The sequence below is a fragment of the Xenopus tropicalis genome, chromosome 9 (genome assembly GCF_000004195.4).
Source record: "Xenopus tropicalis strain Nigerian chromosome 9, UCB_Xtro_10.0, whole genome shotgun sequence".
NCBI lineage: Eukaryota > Metazoa > Chordata > Amphibia > Anura > Pipidae > Xenopus > Xenopus tropicalis.
Window position 1 is genome coordinate 63,499,120 of NC_030685.2, and position 16,269 is coordinate 63,515,388.

The 16,269-nt window shown below is 39.6% G+C and overlaps 1 protein-coding gene across 6 annotated transcripts in view; it reads left to right on the forward strand.

Annotated features, from left to right (window-relative positions):
- The window catches only part of znf385b (zinc finger protein 385B), a 317,721-nt gene that overhangs the window by 289,742 nt on the left and 11,710 nt on the right, over positions 1-16,269 (forward strand). For all 6 annotated transcript variants that reach the window (XM_004917741.4, XM_018097602.2, XM_031893267.1 and 3 more), the window contains 2 exons: positions 1,483-1,624; positions 15,240-15,476. In XM_004917741.4, the coding sequence (XP_004917798.2) occupies positions 1,483-1,624; positions 15,240-15,476 (379 nt within the window). The remainder of the gene's footprint in view (positions 1-1,482; positions 1,625-15,239; positions 15,477-16,269) is intronic.

Sequence of the window (16,269 nt, forward strand, 5' to 3'; positions counted from 1 at the left end):
AATATGATTTTCCCCTTAGGTGTGCAGCACCTGGGAATAAATACACCGACCTCCTGCTGCTATCCATTATTTTAAATGCTAAGAATACTCAGCTGCTTAGCTATCTCAGTCTCATTTTGCAAACACTTTATATATAAATTGTGATAAAGCTATAGTCTTAGGATTTGAGACATTTGAAGTGATAGAGGGAATTCTATTATGGAATGAATGCACTTGTCACTCAATAACAAGTTACATATTACTGTAGAAAAATCCTTTCCCCATTGTTTGCAAGCTGCCATCTTTCCTTTCACTTTCCTCTAGCTTCCCATAGGAATCATTATATGTTGTGTGTGGTAGGGCACAGCTTTTAACCACTGTATGCTCTATACCTCTTGGGTAAGCACTGGCATCGAGCCCCTACTCCCGTTAAAGCAGTGCAGCTCTTTGGTTCTTTAAATACCTAGTAAAGTTATTTTCTTTTCAATGGCAATTTGATGTTTCTACATACGCAAGGTTTGCAATGTGTGGCTTTGGTTGCTTTCTCCCTTTAATAACACAGTAAGAGGCATTTACTCAGGAGTGCTAAGGGGTGGGCTCTTCCTTTGCCATAGGAGATCCCAGTCAGACAGCAAGACAAATATAGATAAATATAGGGAGACAGAGGGGGCGAAGTTCCTGTGAATTCCTAATACTTAGAGATGGAATGGGGAACAGATGGACACCAACATATAAGCAATAAGAAGCTGCGTTAAGCCGTTAACTTTATTCTGGGGTGACTGAAAATTATTACTGGTTTAAAGCATGATTAGATTGGAATAATATGTAGTATTTATGGGAAAAAGCTAAATTATTTGGTGCAATATTCTATTGTATTGTCAGTAAACAATGTAATATAGCCACCACAAATTCAGTTAATAGCACTGTTCCAGCAAATTTCTGCACCAAAATTTGTTTTTTTTTAAAAGAGGGAACAGATTGTTTTATATTTAATTTTGAAATTTGACATGGGGCTAGATATATTATTAGTTTCCCAGTTGCCCTTAGCCATGTGACTAGTGCTCTGAAAAACTTCAGGGGTAGAGTGCATTATTTGTGATGCTATTTGGCTTTGGAGTCCAGTTGGGAGCTGTAAGTTACCCCAAGTGATGTCTCGTTCACAGAGCAATGAATAAATGCCTGAAGTCTTTCAACCTGATTACTGATACTAATAACTTGAGGCCCAGGTTGCACTGCTTGGATCATGGCCAGGATTAGCCTAAGTGATTTACTGCTCTTGAGCTGCACTTTGTGCCTTTGTGCCTGGTGTAAATGCCAAACAATGACTATCGACGCATTTGACGGTTTAAAATTGAAATTTTGTTATACAGAATTTATTAATGCATATTATTATTATGTCATGTGGAGTATCTGTTATTTGTCAGCACTCTTTGTCTTTTATTATCCCATCATTCATTGTGTTAAAATAGCACCAAAATAAGCCTGATTTGTTTTCCTTTGTAGAGCCAAGCCGAGGCACACTACAAAGGCAGTAAGCACGCGAAGAAGCTCAAAGTGCTAGAAGCATCAAAAAACAAGCAAAAAAATGGTTCCTCCAAGGACAGCGCCAAGGCTATTACAAGCTCAACAGCCAACCACAAATCAGGTTAATAAAATCATTTATTTTTAACTTTCTATGCCTTATAGTGAATGCTTGTGTTATTGGGATGTGGTGCATTGGTCAGCTTCAGTAGGTTCAAAACCCCCATCATGCTTTGTTGCATAAAGCCCAGAAGATGGGTAGTGCAGCAACCCCAGACAGCTGGCTTATTTATATACAGGTATGGAATATGTTATTCGGAAACCCATTATCCAGAAAGTACGTAATTACAGGTAGGCTATCTCCCATAGACTCCATTTTAATCAAATAAGTCAAATATTTAAAAAATGATTTCCTTTTTCTCTGTAATTATTATACAGTACCTTGTACTTGATCCCAACTAAGATATAATTAATCCTTATTGAAAAAAAACAATTCATTAGTGGAAAAACAATTCTATTGCGTTTATTCTATTTTAGTTTTTTTTCAGTTTGGCACAGAAAGTACCTTTTTTACCTTTTAGGAAAATCCTTTTTTTAAAATCCAGAACAGAAAGATGCACTTGGCCTCCAGTACTGTGGTGTACCAGTAATAACAATAAATCATTTAATGTTGTGGTGTTATTTTCTGTAACATGAGATATTACTGTTCTGTCACAGAAATTCGAATGCAATAAGTTTATGTATGTAAAGAGGTTTTAGTGTCTCTGTCACAGCCCAGCTTTCTTATGTGACCCACTTTGATAGCTAAAGTAGGCACTGGCATCACTAGGTCAGTAAATATATATATATAAATTTCAAGCAAAGACACTCTGATCCTACATATGTGCCTCACGTTTCTATCATTAAACAAGACAGGGGTGCTGCTTTTAGCTCAAAAAGCATGTTTTTTAGAATGATTTCCTTTTTCTCTATAATAACAGTACCATGTACTTGATGGGAGCCAAACTGTATGAATCCATATTGGTGGCAAAACAATCATACTGGGTTTATTTAATGTCTAAATGATTTCAGCAGACTTAAGGTATAATGATCCAAATTACAGAAAGATCCCTAATCTGGAAAACCCAAGGATCCAAGCATTCAGGTCGCCATGTTTTTTACCCAGAGTGCAGCGTCTTGTGCATTTTGTGTAAAAGTCAAATATGCACCCTTTCCATGATTTTTAATATAATAACAAGGTTTGGAACAGTTCCCTAGGCCCGGCCCCCTTTTCCCCTGCTGATCTGGCTGACTACTTTGAGACTCAAATAAAATGTAACAGTAGTCACCTGTCCTCAGCCTGCCTTCAGCCTGCATCCTCCCAATCCCACAATTCCCTGCACATGTGATGTCAATAAGGAAAGGAACATCACAGTGCAATGCATTGTGGGTTATGTAGTTCCTGCATGATGTCTGTAAGCTGTAGAGAAGTTGTTACAATTTGTCCCATCGATGTTTTAGTCCCTCCTCCCCTGCCATGATTTCAAATGATGCAGAAAGAGAAGAACTGTTTTGCCGCTGGATTTCAGTATATAATAATGGTATTTATACATACTTTTTGGAGGAACAGATTAAAGTTATAAGTATATTAGGGGTTTCTGTGTTATGTGAGGCTCTTTAACAAATTTTGGTTTGAAGGCCAGAGTTCCCCTTTAAGAGCACGTAATTGTGCAATCAATGTAGCTCATTGGACATTGTGCTTGAGTTTGTAAATGAGCCATGTATGGTCAGGATGTATTGAACTATAGTTTTGATTGTAATGATTGTTGTGACACTGCTTAAGGGGCAAAAGAGCTTTAAAAGGTATCAAAAGCCTGTTGTGCTGTACTTTAATATCCTCCCAGCTATAAACATCCCCACAAAAGGATGGCTTTACTTCATTTGCTGGGACAGTTATCAGAGGCAGAGTTAGAAATCATCAGTTTAAATTAAACCTCCTTCCTCGCTTCAATGTTGTGCGGCTGGGACTGATTTTTCAAGTGGCAATTTCAGTTCTTCTCGGCACAAGAGTACTGAAATTGTATTGAGGTGGCGGTGCCCCACAGGTTACCAGAGGCAGCAAAAAGCTTCTCCTATCATTCAAAAACTAAAATATAAATAATTTAAAAAAACAATTGCAAAGTTGCTAGGAATAGGGCATTCTATGACATGCTAAAAATTAACTTATAGGCGAGCCAGAATGCAGTTTTTTTAAAATAACAATTCGGCTCTGTTAGTGCAAAGAGTAGGGCTACTATATGGCCCCTCCCCTGCCCTGTACGAGAGCAAAAAAGGTAAGCATGGGGGTAAGGGGGGATGCCCCCCAGTCTGGTATAGGTAGTGACAAGCCAACTCAGATAAATGGAAGGCAGGGAATGGTGTTTGGCTGACATTCTTCTTGGGGGGCAGTTAATGGATTTATCAAAGGTTAGGAAAGAAATTCCTTTCTTTTCACATTTGCCAGTAAATCGTCCTGTATTTACCATTCTTTCTTAGCATTAGCGAGTGAAAAAATGTGTAAAAATTTTTACTGAGCTGCAGGAATGCCTAATAGATATGCATAGTGATACATTTCCCACAGGTTGTAAAACTTTTGGGTTTTTTTGTGGAGAAAAGTCATGAAAGGATTACAAAATGTTGGAAAATGTTTTCATAAATCAGCAGAAAAAAAATAATTGCTCCTTCGTGTGGGTTCTATTCCCTAAAATAGGTGGAGAAATTCTAATACGAAAAGGTTTCGAATGGTTTCTTTTTTTGAATTGTAATACACAATGGAGTCTAGAAGGGTCTAATCGGGTGTAGGTGGTCACATTTCTGTGAGAGAGTAAACTAATTTGCTAAACTTCATTCCATCAAGTAGAGGCCAGTAAATAAACAGAAATGCTATGTATTACTCCTGACATTATTATTATGAATGGTTAGAATTATAATGCATTATAATGTAAAGTTGTCTGTGATAAAGGTTCCCTGTACATGTCAATAACCAGACTTTTCCCCGGTGGTTGGGTTTTTCGACACTCAGTTTATAAAGATGAAGGTTAAGGGAAATTTGTCCAGCTCGGTGAATCAACAGAAACACCTATAAATTTAAATCACCCAAAATAATCATCATTCTCCTTCAAACAGCATTAGTCATAAAAGCATTGATCCAAACATGCTATTTTGAACACAAATACCTATTTTTTTAAAGAGCTAAAGTGTTTGTGTTGTCGGATCAGAGAAATAAATTCACTATAAAGGACATTGGAATTGGTATACTCTTTGCAACTACCTGCAATCAACAAAAGCCACTTTACATTGTTCCCTGGCTAGAGCTCCAGGTATTCATTATTGTCTAGGTGTGTCATTTACTATGTATACATGATAGTGACATTTATGCTGAAATATGGCTATTCCCTCGGAAGTACAGAAGGCCCAATTACAGGTACAGAATTCAGCCACAAAGGAAAAGTGCATTCTATCGTGCTGGTGCAAGGAGCATCTAAGGGGAATAAGAGAGAAAGAGAGGTACAGATTCACATGCAAACCGCTGTAGAACCAGTTACAGCAGCATACGGCACTGTTGTATTTCACACATGGCTACTAATTACAGCCTTCTCTTGCCAAGAGGGAAATCACATCGTCAATATTCCCTCCTATTTCCCTTATCATTTATTTTATAAGTTGTATTTAGTTGTTAGAATTACAACTGGAAAGTATGAACTAAAAGTATGAAACAGAGTAAGGTAAATGAGTTTTAGTTACTTTAGTAATAGCTAGGTTTGGGTACTATGTGTAGAGTTATTGGGTACTGACCCAAGCAAATTAAATATAATAGTAATTTATAATTAAAAATGGGTAGCTGGTACACTCAGGGCAGTAGATTTAGGCATGTTATAAAGTAAAAAACCAGTGGATATTGGCACCCCAAGTAATACAGTGATTGGCAGTGAGCACTAATACCCCAAACACTCTCACATCTTATCATCAACCCTTTCTCAATCTACTCCCCTCAATTCCAAGTTCCCTAGATTTATTTGCTCTCCCTTTCTGTGTATTTTAGTGTCTTCTGCCATTCTCCACAACCTTCTCTGGTCCCATTTTCTTCCTCTTCTATAACACTTTTGTCTGCCCTTTTATTTTATCTGCTCTATCCCACCATGTCTCCTCTCCCTCAGTATGTTCTATTTTCTCAAAACAAAAAAAAACAAAGCACAGTTACTGTGTGCCTGGGCTGCTGACCACAGGGGAGGTATTTCTATTTATGCCTGCCTTTATTGCTTCTGCATTTGCCCAGAAAGTTTAAGTCCCAGAACATGGAGCATATATTGGATTGGCTGGAGGGAGAGTCAAGCTTCATCTTCCAGCCAATTCTATTGACTGCAGCTGTACCAAGACTTACACTTTAAGGGAAAAGCAGCCGCACCAAGCCTTAAGAAACTTATATGCAATGAGGTGTTAGAGCCCAGCTGCAGTGCAGTTGCAGGCCGTAAGGGCAGAAGGAAGAGCTTGGGCTTTAACCCATCTGTGAACCGCAAACCCACCTGACCCACGAGTTTTGGGCTGACCCTCACATCACAACAACAATCAAAATGCAGAGACCTGCCGACTGTGATTAGAATCAGGTGTTAAAGCCCAAACCTGTGTGGGCATCCAGCACTCAATGCAGAGCGCACTGTAGAGGGGTTGGTGCAAGTGCTCCTTAGATGACAACTAAAGGGCGTGCTCTTGCACTTGCACCCCCTAAAACCAACCTATTACAGATAAACTGTACTGAGTATTTTGCTAAAGTAAACAAATTAATTGGCAGTTGGAACAGCGTGCTTATGCCGACGCCCACTCTTAGCCCGAGTTTTTTTCCATAACTTTCTATAAAAGATGCCAATCATTCCATGGCTTTAACACCCAGTGAATAATAACAATAAATATACACTGTATTCTAATGTTCCATTCAGCACCTCTAGTTGATATCTGTATTGTAGAAATTGTGCACTTGCTAGCAGAAGAATGGCAAGCAATAATAATGAAGGAACTGTGGGCAAATTGCACTGAGAATGATGTAGGGCTATATAGCTTGAACCCAATAACCTTCCCCGGGGGATGTTTCATGATAAAGCATATGTGTTTTTATTAAACATAATTGGAAACTGTTTTGCTTCTAGGTGCCAGAGACAATATACCGTGTCTGTTTAGCTCAAGAGCTCTTATACATGGAATATGTGTTGCATTTATTTTTTTATTGAACATCTGTCAGCAGTCATAATTTCAAGAACTATATTTCTTTATAGGTCGAATGAGTTTTTAATGACTGCTTTATGTTGTGTATTTTGCCACAAAATGCCATTGGTTAATAAGCTATGTAATAAAAGTCACAAATTGATTTTTTAACACTAAAAGAGAGCAAGAAAAGAGGGAAAAGGGGAAAAAGGGCGGGGTGGAGAATTGGGCAAAAAAATAAAAATAAGGGAGGGAAGGTGGGAAATAAGAAAATACTGGTGTGGCTTATTTACCAACACTGTGCATATGTGTATAGGTATTACTGGAAATCAAACATGTATTTGACTAAATCAGTGATCCCCAACCAGTGGCTCATGAGCAACATGTCCACCCTTCTCTGATGTTGCTCCCAGTGGCCTCAAAGTTGGTGCCCTTTTTTAAATTTCTGGTTTGGAGGCAAGTTTTGGATGCCCAGACACATGGATTTACTCCAAGCAGAGCCTCCTGCAGACCAGCAGGCCACATGGGGCTACCAAACAGCCAATCACAGTCCTTATTTGGCATCCCCAAAGAACTTTTTCATGCTTGTGTGGCTCTCCAACCCTTTGTACAAATGAGTGTGTCTCACAAGTGAAAAAGAATGGGGATCCCAGACCTAAATATTCATGGAGCTATGACTGATACAAAGTTATATCCATATATCTTTAATCTTGTTATGAGCCACAGAGGCACCACTAAGCTACACTAAGCTATACTATTACCAGCACTATCGAGCATCATTATCATTGCACTTTGGATATATCTTGACTGCTATTTCCCAAGTCTCCTTACAAACATATTTTTTTCAAACATGTTTTTTTTCCCTGAAATCAAACAAAATCAACAGCTTTTTGGAACATAAGGACATGTGTATAACCCACTTTAATTCACTGGAATCTACAATGGCTCTTTAATCCTCAACATGGGGGTTAAAACAAATCGCTTCTGAGACAAAACAAGGTATTAAATGCATATAATCCACTTGAGTTTACTAAAATCTACCATGGCTCCTCAATCTACAACATGGGGATTAAAACAGATCACATCTGAGACAAAATAATGTATAAAATGATTATTCACCACTGCAGTCTGCCAGGGCTCCTCAATCCTCAAGGGAGTTAAAACAGATAACTTTTGAGTCAAAACAGTATAAAATGCATATTAGCCATTTGAGTTTACTGGAGTGTACCATGGCTCCTTAATTCTCAACGTGGGGGTTAAAACAGATCACTACTGAGACAAAATAATGTATAAAATGTCTATAACCCACCGGATTCACTGGAGTGTACCATGGCCCCTTAATCCTCAACATGGGGGTTAAAACAGATCACTAATGAGACAAAATAATGTATAAAATTTCTATAACCCACCGGATTCACTGGAGTGTACCATGGCCCTTCAATCCTCAACATGGGGGTGAGAACTATTCACTTCTAAGACAAAATAATGTATAAAATGTCTATAACCCACTGGATTCACTGGAGTGTACCATGGCCCCTCAATCCTCAACATGGGGGTGAAAACTATTTACTTCTAAGACAAAATAATGTATAAAATGTCTATAACCCACCAGATTCACTGGAGTGTACCATGGCTCCTTAATCCTCAACATGGGGGTTAAAACAGATCAATTTTAAGACAAAATAATGTATAAAATGTCTATAACCCACCGGATTCACTGGAGTGTACCATGTCTCCTTAATCCTCAACATGGGGGTTAAAACAGATCACTTTTAAGACAAAATAATGTATAAAATGTCTATAACCCACCGGATTCACTGGAGTGTACCATGGCTCCTCAATCCTCAACATGGGGGTTAAAACTATTCACTTCTAAGACAAAACAGTAAGAACTGTCACTGAGAGAACTCAAAAGGAGTTTCATTTTTTTGCTTTAATTCGGCTTCTGATGTGTGTTTGCTAAAGCGACACATTTGTCACATTTTAATAGATTGAGCCTTAAGGAAACACAGGCTCTAAAAGATTTTTCTAATGGGTTTTCAACAACAAGCACTGCTGCTCCTTAATGGACCAAAATGCTATTTGGATGACTAAACCACACGTCTGAGTTCCATTTAAATCCCGTGGCACGGTTCAAAACCCGCACCCCTGGAGGGGTCGCCACGTTCAGCTTTTTAAATAATGCAAGGGGCCATAATCTAATTTTACAACTCATTGCATTTCCTTTGAATCCGTAATGTAAAATAGAAAAGAAGAATTGAGTTTTCATACAGCTTTTGGTTGCCACTAACCACACGCAGAAGCGGTTTTGCTCCGTTATGTCAGAGACAAGTATTTATTTTACTGGGGAATAATCACATCCTATTTTGGTGATTGCCTGTTCTGCTTAATCAGGGACCAACAAGCAACTTTACAAAAGCACATAAAAGTAAGGGAAGATTAAAGATATGTTTATTGTATGTGTTGTAAAGGTGGAAAAATATATAATCTTTCAACCGCCAGTTGAAGAAAAAGTAATTGAGGCCATGCAAGATCTCTTAAAGGAAAAATACTGTAGCCCTCGCCGGTAGCTATTAACTTTCAAGACTGAAAGAAAATATTGAAAATGCAGGTTCTCAGCAGTCGGTAAAAGCAATTTTCCGTTGCATGTGTCATTTTCTGTGTCAAATTGTGTTCAAAAGCGGACAGGAAGTGCACAATGGCAGGAAGAGGCCTCCTTATTGTCTGAGTACCGTACATACAGTAAGTAAATTCAGATTATTAGTGCAGAAGTGTATAGATATATACACAGAACCAATTAAATGGAGGTCACACAGTCGAATAAAGGGATTGAATCTGAGCTTTTTGTTTTTTTGGAATTGGATTGGAACAGAGTTTCTGCCCATTGTCAGACTGGGCCGGCAAAAAAACCTGGTGGGCCTCGTTGTCCCAGACCTGATCCCCACCTGCCCTCCCTCCCCTGATTGCAGTGAAGTATAATGTACTGTATGTGTCAGTTTCTCTATCTCCTCATATAGTTTGATATTAATCTTAACTTTTTAGTAACCTCTTCCATTCAGTGTGTAATTATTACGGTGTATATGCTGGGGCTGTATTATTCTAACCCCTACAGGGAATATCCTTTACAGATAAGGATCCTTTACAAACTTCCCTTTGCAATTTGCCTGACATTATCATTAATTATTATACTGGGACTCTATCTCCTCTGGTTTAATCAGTCTAAATACCAGACTTTCCCTTAGTAATTCCCTTACCTTTATTTATTTAACACAATCGGTTTTCATTTTTTCTTTTACACTTGTTACTTGATGGGATTCATTTACAAGGATAGTTACTGAATAATTTTGGGAGGACTGACTGATTTCTGTGTCTCTGGTAGAGAAGCAATGGTAATATGTATGTTCTATAATGTTTGATTTAAAAGGCTAAATTGTGCCCGGCTGATTTAACAGGCTTCATTAAACATGCTTTCTGAAAGCTCATTTTAAATGTTGTTTTATAGTCACTGATACTTAAATGTTAAGCTTCTTAAATGTTTGATAATTTGTCATCTGTACTCTTTATAATTAGGTTTAATGAGGCTGCATAAACTGTTGGCTTGTCTAATCTTTAGAAAAGTTCAAGTTCTTGCATAAGAACATCCAGTTTGCAAAGCTCATTTTCTGTCTGGCTCCACAGATACTTCTGTGTCTTTGCCTGAAGGTTTCTTATGTTTTAGATGGTCTGTAACATATGCTGACCATGACTATAGAATTCGTCATGTCTGTTTCCTGATTGAACTCTGCAGTTTTGCGGTATAACGGAGCAGAAATTGTGTTTGGGGAAACAACCGACAGAAGGCTTTCCATTACAGAACATATCATTATAGATAAATGTAATTCAGTTGGTCTCTCTTTGGGGAGGCTAAGCCTTTGTAAATCTTCATTATTTTCTGCCTTTTAGTTGGTAAGTATAGATATCTCACTGATAACCCAGCTCATCTCTTGAATGTAAAGGCGCCCAAACACTGAAAGAGCCTCTCATTTGGGAGGTCTCTAAACGAGTGGATCTTTCCACTATGTGTCCACCTGGGGAGGGCAATATCAGATAGCATTGATGGGATACAGACCATGAGGTTGATGCACTCCTTGCCCCGGGGCCCCATATACGGGCCGTTAAGCTGCCAACTTGGACCACTGGCAGCTATTATGGGGCTCTGTATGGCCACCTTAACTGTACTTTCTATTTATTATTGTATTGACCCTTATCTCCGGTGGAAGAAAAAACTCGTGAAAAAATTATGCAGTTTTTACGCCGGTTTTTACACGGCGAAGCCTAGCAATGTGTGGTGAATTTTCTCGCTGTTTTTAGACAACATAATAAATAGGCCCCTTAGTGTTTGTTAGGTATGGCCTCCTACAGGGAACTCTGCAGGGCTCCAAACTGCATCTTTCATAAATCTGCCCTATAGCGCCTCAGCTTGCCATTATAGCCTGGCCTAAGCAGCCTTGTTTTACTGCCAGGATGACCATAATCTCTTATCACCTCCCATGGGTTGTGATTCTGTCAGAAGGGGTGTGGCCTAGCATTCTAGGGCGTGTGGTGTGATGTCTTTGGGCAGTAGCAAAATAAATGGGGATGTAAATGACACTTTTTATAGCAGGGGACAACTAACTTTAATTTTTTTAACAATTTTCAATGATCTGTCATAAAGTGCAATTCTAGTGGAAAATATAAAAGGATATAGTAAGAAGCAACCTTTGATTTATATCTTATCCTATATATATATATAGAAAGGATAAACACAAGATAGAAGATTTTTTTCCCTATTACTGAAGGGCCCTTTTAACAAAAACAGAAAAGTAGCTGTGTCAGCCATTATGTGAAGTCTCTGAATTCATTGCCGTCTCTGCAGATACCGAGCCGGTACAATGGCTCCCTAAGCCGAGATGTTTGTCCATTTGAATTAGCATGTATTTGCCAGCGTTTGCCGTCTGCAGACAGAGCAGTTCAGCGCTTGGACATATTGTAACTGCGAGCGCACAGTTTAGCTGACTAACTTGTGCTGCTTCCCATGGCGAGCAAGCTGTTAGCAGTCAGCCTGGAAGGATTACTAATGAAACATCCTGTCTCCAGTCGCAATCAGAAAGACACAAATGCCATCAATGGGCATGATATCAGTGAGCGAGAAGAAAAGCAGCCAGGCCTCCTCCAGAACATCACAGGCCTAAATTGTGGGGCACAGTGGGGCTTTCGACTTGATGATCATTGATCCTAATTTAGTAATTTTACAACTGCTGAGGAGCAAAATGCGAAAGTTACATTCGCAATGGAAACCAAAAACAATTATTTGCTGTAAAAAGACAATGTAGTAACTATGTTTTAGGGGAATATATACCCTGTAGGACTCATTTGCCAACATTGGGTTAACTGCAAGTGGCGCACGAGGCACCAATATGGATGGGAATTAGCACTAATTTGGTAAATGGCTCACCGGTTGTGCACCACATTGTTTTCCCCTGCATTTGTGTTCAAATGGAATCACTTCTGGCATGGATATGTTTGGACAACCCTGCCACAGTACCAGAGGCTCTTCCAGTGTAACAATGCCCTGTCTGGGAAAATTCTTATTTTGTCTTGCCACCATAAGGCTATATCACCTCTGTACCATCTGGCACACCTACAGTAATTGCTGTCTAAAAACTGTGAGAGTGGTCCCTGGGTGTATAGTGTCAGTAACAGCGTTAGTGTACTGTTCACTTTGGGCAAATATGTTGAGACTATTGACACAACCCACTAAGGGAACCTTGAAATCAGTCCTGGGCATCCCAGCCAGTACCGTGTCCCCAAGGTGCCCCCATGCACACGTGTGTGCACAAATGTAATGAGCGTGTGGATGCACACTGGCGACGCGACTGGCAGGGGATGTAAAATGATCAGAGCGTGGTGGGTGGACAGGGGTCCGGGCAGGTGATGCTTCCGAAGAATGCTTAGCACAACCCCCAGTGTTGCACCCTAGGCATGGTCCCCTTCTGCCTATCCCTAGTTCCGACCCTACCTGAAATTACAGTGCGGTCCAAGGGGCAGATTTACCAACATTCCGATTTTCGTGGTTTTGTAGGTTTCTTTAAACCACAAATAAACTTATTTCCACTTAAATGAATGTCAAGTCATTCCAGCTTGATAAAGCAGAACATATTAAAATGCAGAAGAAAAATGAAAAGAACAGAAGTTTTTACTTTTCCGTACAAATCTCTGTGGACACACAAAAAAAAACATGAAAACCTCTAAAACCACAAATGAAATATAGATTGTTACAATTTGCCTAGGACATTTCCCATTGACTTCTACATAGAGATGCACCGAATCCAGGGTTCGGTTTGGGATTCAGTCTTTGTCAGTAGGATTCGGATTCGGCCTAATCGGCGTGCCTGGGCGAACCTTAAAATCATGAATCATGAATAAAAAAAAAATAGGATTGTTAGTAAATGTCCCCTTGCAGCAGTTCATACACTTGTGCATAATACATCAGAGCAGGCAAAAAGGCATGTATAAAAGTACCTTTTAGAATACCTTGAGCCCTTGTATGTTCCATTTTCCATGAGATTTTTCATAAACAATTAAAACAGAAACATTCATTAAACCTTTTCTCTCTCATTTCTATGAGTGAGAGCTGCCATATTGACTGTGCTGTTGTGTTCTCCATAAACAATATCCCCACAGCTCACACATGGATGTCGCTATGCCTTTCTATAGAAAATGCCAAAGAAGCCAGCATGGCAGCTATTATTCCCGTGTGCTGTATGTATCCGGTGTGTAGCGAATGAATGCATTGTGCATACAGTAGGCTGCTGCCTGATGTGTAATTACCTGGCTAAGGGAGAATAAATAGAAGAATATGTATAGGAAATGTACATTTTCCATTTAAGGGACATTGTATTAAAGAAAATAATAAACTGCTTTTCTTTCCAGTTCCATTTCTACATTTGTACTTATAAAGGTTTCAACGTCTTCACATCAATAGAGTTCTATACAGAACCCCAAAGATCTGTTCTTTCTACCCATGCAGTTAAATGATTTTATGTAATGATTTTTCCATTTGCATACATTGAATATTTACTAACATCTCATTTTCGGTTACTAACTCGCATTTATTAATGTGGGCTGTTAAAGCCGCGACTCTACTGACGAGGTTTGTGTTACGGAACTGGTTTTGCCAATGGAAAATCCATGGTCTATTCACACTGAGCTCTGCTGGAATCACAAATCCATTTAACCTCACACAACATAATAAATATGTTTTTGCTTTGCTGTTATTACTGAAGCACTGCATTATATAATCATAATACATACGACATATTGGTTCTGAATTCTAAGTACAGCAGCAGGGAGGTAAAGTTAAATTCTCTTTCTAATGGGGAGGGGGGTTGTTTTGGAACAGATTTCTGCCATCAAAATGCTTTGCTATGTGCTGTTTATATGTTAAGAAAGCTCTGCTTGGGTTTTTTCCCTGTGTTCTGCCGGCCTAGTCCAACCTTGGGATAAGGCGTGTAGGAGTGGCAGAAGGTTCATGCTGCATCGGAGCCCTGTGCTTACAACTGCTGCTCTAGGGCAGCTGATAAGGACAGGGCTGGGGTGTATCCCTGACGCTGTTCTTTTAGTTTTTTTATCCGGCACAAAGAGCTGCAAGCTTGGGGGTGCATAAGAAGTGTGCTCATGCGTACCTTAGTATCTTTAATTGTGTGCCCCCTAGAGTGGCATAGCTGAAACAGATACAAATGTTGTGCTTATTGAAGCCATTTAGGCACTTTCTTCCATACAAGCTGTTTGCACTTCAGTATAGTTACACTAATGGTCCATTTTACCTGTGCTGCTGCCTCTTCTATTGACTCCATGTACAAGTGCGTCTATTGACACTGGGGAATCCTGGAGCTGCTGCAACCATGGTTCCCACGGCAGGTTCCATAATAACGGCACGGAAGGCTTGTGCCAAATGAATCATGTGTTTATGCTGTTTTAATGCCACATGCCTGCAATCCTGATTCTGCCACATTTAGGCTGGAAAATGCATTTTGGGCAAAAACATAGCAATTGGTGTTTAAAAGTGGCACTTTGCAGGCTGCACTGTGTTAATAAGTGACCCTTTGTATGTGGTGTTACAAGAAGAGGGCCAAATGCACAGCAGTAATCTTTATATAAGACCTTAACCAGGGGAAAATGTACTTAACCCCCTATAAATGGAGACTTTTAGAATGCACCTCAGTGAAGCCTGAACTACAGCTTCAATCATGAATTAGCCCATGTTAATATGCTAGGGAATGCTGGGTGTATATGTCCCCTCTAAACTCATCCTGTGATGATAAGGAAATTCATGAAAATGCATATACAAGTATAAGTTTAATCACTGGTACGTAGATTTGTATTGTGTATTATAATAGTGTATATAATTGGGTTTTATTACAGTACATATGGAGTTACACTTGGCTGGAATGCAAAAGACTTTATGGGTATATAAAACTTACTTTAATTATTGATTTGGTTTCCAGGTGAGGAGGAAAAAGTGTGTAGTTCGGTGAGCCACGGCATTGCAGAAATCAAGTCGCTCATTGCCAAGTCTGAAGTAGCGTTAACTGCGGTGATACCAGCAACACTTGTGAAGAGCACAAATGGCACTACCAACATTAATTCCGAATCAGAGGAAGAAAAAGCCAAGAAACTACTGTACTGTTCACTATGCAAAGTTGCCGTCAACTCCTTGTCCCAGTTAGACGCACACAACACAGGTAACCCACTTCTGCCCTACACAGCTTGGAATTCCTTGGGTTTAGAAAGTAGACATTGCCTGCCATCCTCTTATTGCAATCATATCTGTTCCTCAAGACCTTCCCAACAACCCAACTAAATCTGGTTGTTGAGTTTACTAGAGTGAGTAGTCATAGCTAAACTGGTGGTTAGTGTCTCCCAACAATCTCAGCCCGTGTATGCCGTCACTGGATTCATCCCCAGGTATATATTATATATAAATTGATCTACATCCAACTAAAAGAAAGCCTATACATTTAGGGGGTTATGTAATAACAGGCATTAAGTTTGCCTAGATGCAGTAACCCTTAGCAACCACTCAGCAAGTGGAATTTACTGGGCAGCTGTTTAAAAGCAAAGCAAATCCTTTTATACAGCCCCCAAAAGCAGTAAGTAGACAAGGATTACTAGAACAGGTATGGGGGCATTATCACTACCCACTATGACTCTTTTACACACCACTTTCCAGAAGTGGGAGGGGAGGGTGGTTGGAAGGAGGCCTTATTATCCCTCCATATTCCTGGAGGCACAAGAACCCCAGTATTAATGTTGAGGCTACACAATTGGTGAATGAACAGGGCAAGGGGAGTGGCCCCCAATTATATGGGGATATTGGGTGCGCCACAATAACAAAATAATTGCTCTAAGGCCCGTGACAAATGGGGAGTCGCACTGCAACAAATCTCCATTGTCGCGGGCGACTAATCTCCCCGCAATGCCATCATACTGGCTAGAATGTAAATCACTGGTGGGATGGCATATGCAGCGCCACGA